General features: G+C 42.4%; 1 protein-coding gene across 1 annotated transcript in view; it reads right to left on the bottom strand.

Moving 5' to 3' along the window:
• Nucleotides 1-242: 242 nt before the first annotated feature.
• Nucleotides 243-8431, bottom strand: part of LOC105564942 — a 23993-nt gene continuing 15804 nt past the window's right edge. The window contains exon 3 of the mRNA XM_012017727.1: nucleotides 243-367. Within this exon, the coding sequence (XP_011873117.1) occupies nucleotides 343-367 (25 nt within the window). The 3' untranslated portion in view covers nucleotides 243-342. The remainder of the gene's footprint in view (nucleotides 368-8431) is intronic.

Below are 8431 nucleotides of genomic sequence, written 5' to 3'. Positions count from 1 at the left end.
AACGATACGGTGTCGTCGATATTAATTATTGAACCGGTCGCTGTGGTCATGGTAGGGCCGATAGTGGCAACGTTGACGATACGGAACGGAAGCGGAGGGTATAAGAGGAAGTCAGACGCGGCGCGTCGACGAGCCAGTCAGATACACGGCACGAGATAATTGCTGTTTTAAATTTTACACTTTATTGCCGATCGGTCGGCGATAGGGCTTATTGCGTGCGTTCGATTGTAATACTTTATCTCGCGTGGTGATATCAGCTACCCTACCTTGCAGACCGTTGCACACAGCCCGGCAGCCTTGCTGAGCCCTTTTCCCTTCCACGTCGTCCTAGGCGCGTGTGCTTCATCCTTTCTGTCGTGCAGGCCTCCTGTACATAAATGTGCGCGTTTCGTATCATAAGTGGGCCATGTAAAGAATAAAAATTAATCACAATATATTTTACCGATAATTAACTGATTTTTACACAATAATTCTATATATACTGGGCAGTTTGCAATTGTTCGCATTTATTCCTACAAAGATGCTCGTACTCGATCTGATATTTAGACATATAACGTGATATATCGGACAAGTTTCTATATACGTATATAGCGTGCCGACTTTGCAAGTATTTCACTCTACGTACGATACACACATTACAGGGGAAAATTGCATTCTCCCTCTCATTCCCACGAAAATTGCATTCCCGCGAAAGATACGTCGTATTCGAACTGTTCATTCGGCCAGAGGCGAGGTAACAGTTAAGCTCACGATAATTCACAGAGTAGTCAGAGTGCGCAACCTTTGACCTACGAGCGTCTTGCATGCCGCCGTTGGGTGGTTACGGGTGGTTAAAAGGCGAGACTACCGATTCGAATGACGCGGCAGCGGCGGCGGCGGCGGCGGCGGGGGTGAGTTAAGAACGCGGGAAGGGGAAACGGAATAAGGGACCTTTCGAGACCGTACTCACTTACGTACGTGTACCTGGCTGCGTACCTGGCAATGCCACTATCGATTATTAGTTGTTATCTTGGTGAAGTATTGCAACCCCCGTTTAGCCGGGAGCTAAGCGAGCGAGCAAGTAACCCACCAAGCAACAACACCACCACCATCATCGCCGCCGCCACCGCCGCCACCGCCGCCCTTTCTAGACGTTGCACAACCCCGCTTGCCCTCGCGCTGCGGCGTAGACCTCGGCCACGTACATACATCACTCGACACCGAGATAAGACTCGGATGGATCGTTATACTGCCCGGTCTATGATTAATAATTACTCGCGGGCCTTTATCAGATGCCAGACGACGGTTGAGTTACCTCGATAACAAGTAATCAAACCCCACGAACTCGCCGAGGCTCAGCGTCTAAACGAACGTGTCCGTGGATCCATTGCTGGATTTATTTAAAAACACAGGGGATCGATTGCCGCCGCGGATAAGACTTGATGCTAAATCTGTCAGTAATAGATAGGCTCTGATTACTGCGCGAGTAAAGTTAAGTGATTTAATTAGATAAGCACGTTCGAAAGATAACCGCAGAATTTCGAGAACAAAACCCGGATCGAGTGTAAAATATAGTGATTATTACGTAAATAATCGACAACGTATTTTTTTTTTACGTTTACTTGGGCAATGAGTTAGACGTGCTGCAGTCTCGGACCAATCCTTTAAAGAGAATGACAGATCATTAATTTTGAATCAAGGAAACCTCGTTAGAGATAGGAAAGGTGTTCCGTTGTTCCCGTGTAGCGTGCTGTGACACCTTTTCGCCCTTGTAAATGCAAATTTTATTAATAACGAGTAGGTTATATTTCAAATCGGTCCGAGTTTCGCGCCAACCGGTAATCGCGTACCTCAGGTCACGCACCCCTCATCGCACGCACGTTCGCCGAGCAACGAGACGTCCGATTTACGTATGTTGGTGTAAACGTGCAAGAGGGACCATCGGTTTTCAAACAGATTTGCAGAAATGCTCGCCCTCTTAACTCGCGACTTCCCCTTTGGGCCTCCACTCTTTACACCGCTCGCTAGAGCCTCGTTTTATGTGGCCGCGCTTTTTAATTTCCATTTATTCCAGTCGCATTACGCTCGATAAATCCGGCGGCACGTGTAATTTCTAAAACACATACATTTGATAAAAGGCCGCGGAGTTAACGTGCCCGGGGTTGCTGCTGTGTCTCGTCCGGGGGTTGGCAGGGAGTTAAGAACTGCGTTAATCGCGATTTACCCTACCTCGCCCTCGTTAGAGTTGGATCGCGAGACGCAAAGGGGCCCCGGCGAATCACGACCGTTTCTCGAACAATCGCGGGGGTTGCAGCTGAACGGACGCAGCTTAGGTAGGGCTATTTTCTGACTAACCGCCACCATCGCGGGACGTGCATGTTCCGTGCGCTATCGTCGGCCACGATCGGATATCAATAGAATTTGCATAAAAATCTATACGCGCCTTCCCAGCCCAACCGGAGCAACATTGCTCGCTCTTTCGTTCCCCGGCGATGAGCCGCATCGAGCTTTACAACGGATCGACACGCTCGCGCAGTAATTACGAAGCGGGGGTGGGAATAAGTGGAATATAATTATATTGCTCGCAAAAGATGGGCGTATGTAAATAAATTCCAACAGCTTGGCGGCAATTTGCCAGTCAGGTAACAATTATTACATGTGATAAATGTTGTGTGTAAGAAAAGGCAGCCAGTATTTCACAAGACATAAAGAAAAAGCGTATATAATTATATAACAATAATATGTTATATATTATATAGCAACTTTATAAGCTGAACTTATTACGATATTCAGGAAAATATCCTACGAATTTTCGTATAACTTCAGCATAGCAATATATAAAAATCATCCCCTGTTAGCACGAAATAAAAGAACGTAGTTTCCAATGAGAGAAAGATGACGTTGCGTTAAATAGAACACGTGAAATCCTGCATAAGGAGATTTGTGGCGCCCCGCATGAATTAACGTGAAAATATTGTCTCCGATTCGTGTGTGTTGTCACGCGAAATTAATTCTGCGTGACGAAAAACGTCACGCGCGCGTTCTGAGATGTTTCCTCTATCAAACATACACAATGTCCTCCACCAAACAAAACATTGATTCGCAATGAACGTTGTTCTAACCCGTCTTTCGTCGTATATAGATGCTTAATTAGGCTGCCAGGGCTCGTGGGAGTTCGCAACTTGAATCAACGTAGCAAATCGCAATCTTGGAGAATTCCAAGATGTCCTCCACGCATCCTCAATTAGTCCCACACATGTTAAATCTCTTGCGACACAACACACGGTTAATGCGTTGCTCGCGCCAATTTTCCGACACGTATAATGCAACGTGAAAAGAAAGAGCGTTGATTCTCTTAAGACCGAATCAGACCAGCAATCGTTGACTCGGATCGAATTGCAATTGGCGATTGACGATTGTCCTTTAGCCAACGAGAGCAAAGCAGCCAGCGATTTAATCCAATCCGAGTCAGCAATTGCTAGTCTGCTTCGACCTTTAGGGCCGGTTGTTCCAATCTTTCGGTTATCTAATAGTTAAGGGGATGCTGGAGTGGTTTGATTTACCGACAGAGTCGGATACCGTTTTTGCGTTTGTAAATCTTATTATTTGCATTTATGTACAAATTAATACCAGACCCAAGTGTAGAATGCATAGTTGAACATTTTCATATAAAAAACATTGAGATTTGAAGTCTAATTCGTATCGCATTATATATTACAAATATTGCAATACATAATGCGATACGAATTAGACTTCAAACCTCAATGTTTTTTATATGAAAATGTTCTACTATGCATTCTACACTTGGGTCTGGTATTAGTTTGTACATAAATGCTACATAATTATTTTCGTTTGTATCTATAATATAACATATTGAGGTTACGTTTCTTTACAAACCTCCAAAAACTGTATGCGACTCTATGCGGTAAATCAAACCACTCCAGCATCCCCTTAAAGCATATATACGTCTTTGTTTTTCCTTCGAACTAAACAAAGATAGACATATAATTTAACTATTAGTTAGTTTGCCAAGGGGTTGGAAAAGCCAACCCTTAAAATCATAAAATGATTATCATTTCCTGTGTTGGCGGGTGTTAGCGTGATACGCGTCTCCATTACGGATACTTCCCCAGGAAATATTCATTGTCATATTTCGCTAATTGCGTGACCATGTTAGCCTCGATTCCTGACGCGGGGTGCGTGTGCGTCCGCAGGACGTGCATGTACGCACAACACGAGGCCGCCGCGGAAGGATCGCGACAGTTTCACGTCACTCCCTTCACATGGGACGAGTGTATTTTATTTGACGGCCTCACCTAAACGTCTTCTATTCCCCGTCGACGCCGACGCGCGTGTCGACACGCCCGGAATTGAGTCGCGCATTCAGTTTTAAAGCGCGTGCCCGTTCCGGAAGTGGAATCCGGGAGAGGTCCACGGGGAATCGCGATGCGTATCGCCCCGTTTCCGATGCCTTACGCGAAATAAAAGTGAAATATATATTTTACAAACGTGATGGAAACGTGTTATTAAAATTTCTCTCCCCGGGGAGCTATTCCTTTCAAGATACGAATCGCTTCGTTACTTAACTCCGAGCGTATTTTAGTAAAACTGCGTTAAAAATTTTATTACCATCATTCTTCGCCTAGAATTGTGTAAGAAATCATTTTCGTCGTAATCGCGCATTGTCTGTGCAATACGCTGCGATTTTTATTCGCGCAGCAATATGCAACTTACTATCAACCCTTCGAAATCTGCTCTTTTAAATAAAACATAGCCGACGTTTTCTCTCTGCTCGATTCAATAACGAGAATTCATCGTGAAACGGAGAGCCGAAATTTTCCAATTGCTTGCTCGAGGAAAAACTGAAGGCGCGTGTACGCCAGACGATATTCAGTTCCGAAAAAAAAAATTGAAATCGTTCAAAACACGCACGTAGAAAAAAAAGCACAGGTCCGCCGTGGCCGCTTCGCTTTCATCGCCTTTCTCGCGGAAAGGATCGAGGGTTTCGGTTTAAAGCGCCGCTTTTGACCGGAAAGTACCGGCGTCGTGGTAGACGCCGACGCTCGGTAGTCCGCAGCTGATTTCGATTGAATAATTTATGTTTCATTACGGGGAGGGGGCCGGAGCTTATAGGTCCCTCGCAAACGGCATCCGTGTGTTTGGGAGAAAAAGCCTCGGCCAACATTGCGCCGGTAGAACCGGACGGGAGAGCCTTTCATATATTTCCTATACCTCTGGCCATTGAGGGCGCAATGTGAAAAGAATTTTGTATCGAGGTTATTGAGGGGTGCCCGGCCGATACGATAGGCATGACGATGGCCTACGTCGATGCACCCTCAATACGAAGGAATTCGTGAATGCACGTGCTTGTTTAAACCAAATGTAAACTCTTACATCTTTTAGAGAAGCTGCTTTGAATACGCATTTGTTCCTTTCCTTAATTCACAATTTAAAATCTGAGTTGTCAATCGATAAATTAGAATTTATAGCATATGTATATTACTCTGGGAAAAAAAAGTCAGTTACAACCCATTTCCCAGTGAGAAATGATTCGTCGATCGACGTCGAAATGATGTCGAATCGACGTCAATTCGACGGTGTCGATGTCGATTCGACGTCGTTTCGACGTCGATCGACGAATCATTTCTCACTGGGTTTGGGGCCCACAATTAGTAATCGAATTATTTAGATTGTTCGTAACTCTAATCTTTTACGAATTTTATCCCGCGTAACTAAAAATCACAATTAGCTGTTCTATCTATATCCAAGATATTAAAGTAATACTAATAAATTCTCTCAATTAGTTCTGTCGATATTCAGTAATGCAAAGATAATTTTCACTTAAGTGGCAATAACCGAAATGTTAAGTTGCTTAACTACATCAAAAAACGGTCAAAATTTTTCCCAGAGTAGAGTTACGAACAATCCAAATATTTCGATTACTAATGGTGGGCCCCAAAATGGGTTATAACTGTCTTTTTTTTCCCAGAGTATAGAAGATTAGAACACAGCATTGCGTGCGCCACACACCTCTCTTCCCTCACTCTTTTATTCTCTATCAGCTATTATATTATCAATTTTCTCTATGCTATTTTATTTTTACACTATTTATTTTTATTTTATATCAATACATTCGATATACATAAATATTTCGTTTATCTGCATAATGTAGGTCTACTGCTTTTTTTATGTATAGTATAATAGAAAATACAAATATATGTTACAGGATTACTATAGAATAAGTATTTAAAATCAAAATTATTGCGCCAAAAATTTTACATATTCTTTAACTAGATATTTAATAAAATGACTATAGAGTACTCGAAAAATCTCTTTCTTTTAAATGTAAACTCACAAGATTTCAACGTACATTTTTGTGTGTAACTCTTATTCAATCGCTCGAATAAATAAGACAGAGAATAGATATTAATTTTGCAAGTAGCAAATAATATATGTAAAATAAAACACTCGCCTCATGGTTGCTCCGCCGTTGCCCGATGCCTCCCAGGCCTCCTCCTCTCAGATTTCCTTGTTGCACTCGCACAATATTCACTCGCGAGAATGATTAACTACGATCGCGCGAAATTTCGCGTGACACTCCCGTACGCGACGTAAAATACCGCGGAACGCACAAAGTATTTATTCGTGTGTCGTATGACTTTCCGTCACGCAAATCATTCAAACCGTCACCTCGTATATTATTTTGCATTCTCGATTCGAAAGTAGCAATGAGTAAACTGCTTTTAAATTTACGATATAAACTGCGGTGCGAGTGTCGGAATCAAAGCGTCCGCGGTAAAGAAATAGTTATTGATCCGCGACGATACGATATTTTACAATCTGAAATGTTAAACAATCTAATCCTTACGCGAAATGAATTGTGCGAGCGAAACACACCCACTACGATCAAGTCCATTAATTGTAACAATTAACTAAGATAATTCTCGATTATGCTTCGAGATATAACAGCGACTTCCTGCCTGTTTGAGCTACGAAGTATAACAAGACGAAATACAGCAAACAACACAAATACTAAAGCCGTATGCAGTGTACGACGTACACCGACAAATTTCTCTATCGTTGTGAAATCGACAGATAATTCAAAGCGCGATGCGTAAACGAGATGTAATCACGATAAAGTATCGCGATTTATATTCATATTTTATTATTAGATAAGTAAGTCCCGTGAAATATCTATGTACGTGGACAAAAAGCCGTCGCCTCTACATGCAATTCGTTTCTCATTACACGTTGTAGACATTTAATAATTAATCGACGAACGTTACTTGTTACTGGTAAAGGTGTACAAATTAAGAGAGCTTGATTCCCATACTCGTCGCGATCGCGTTTCGGAAATTGATAAAGTGAAAGTAATACGACACACGGAGCGACTCTCGACACTGCCTGCCGGCTCCGGGTGCGGCGAGCGAATGATAGCGCGACGACCGTTAGCGTAAACAATAGCGGGCCGAACGTCGCACGATACCGCGCGAGCAGAAAAACAAAGGTAAACATTGAGAATTCGTTATCTCGCCTGCGAAATAAATACACGTTAAAAATTCTATGCTTAATATTCTCCTTTTCTCAAATTATTCTGTTCACTGATTGTTACTATAGGGTACATTTTGCATATCGTTTTACGGATAATTAATATTTCTCAACGCAACGTTTGACTCTGTTCGATCGAGAAAATTTTGAGAAAGTTTTGAAACGACAATCGTTTCTTAAATTCTAATTACTCAGAGATGTTGCATCAATGTAGTGCATAAACGTATGTCACTTAATTACAAATTTTTATTTACTACGACAACGCAAGCGCGTGAAAATTTTTCAACTTATTTTATACACAGCCTCTTTAACATCTCTCAAAATTCAATCGTCTCGTCTGATTGACAGCTCCGTAGCGCAAAGTGAGCCAAGTGAAACAGCCAATCAGTATCGCGGAAAAGAGGCTACGATACTTCGAGACTTTTGAGCAGAGTTGTAAACCGAACCGAACCATTGAAGTGTATCCGCTCCGAGAGAACGGATCAAACTTTCAATTATAAAATCGTTCCGATCCGGAGCGAACCATTTTTGATTATGATTTCAAACGCTCCGGTTTCGAACCGGAGCATGAAAAACCGGTTTTGGAGCGGTTTCTTTATCTAAAAAGGATTTAATTTATTTAAAAAGATTTACCACGTTTGAATCTTTGCTACATAGCTGGAGAGGTGGTAAATGTGCAAATTTCACCAGTTCGGTTCGATTTGCATTCCAAGTTCTAAATAATTTACTTCATTCATTCGGTTTTCGGGGCGGTTTTTAAACTCGAACCGGTTCAAAACCGCTCCAAAGAACGTATTTATGCTCCGGTTTACAATCTTATTCGCTCCGGTTCGGTTTACATCCCAAGTTCCAAATAATTTACTCCGTAAATTCATCCGGTTTTCGGAGCGGTTTTTAAATTCGA

Source organism: Vollenhovia emeryi, unplaced genomic scaffold (assembly GCF_000949405.1).
Source record: "Vollenhovia emeryi isolate VEMERY1.0 unplaced genomic scaffold, V.emery_V1.0 DF939157.1, whole genome shotgun sequence".
NCBI lineage: Eukaryota > Metazoa > Arthropoda > Insecta > Hymenoptera > Formicidae > Vollenhovia > Vollenhovia emeryi.
The sequence above is the reverse complement of the archived record's forward strand: the minus strand, read 5'-3'. Positions and strand labels throughout refer to the sequence as shown.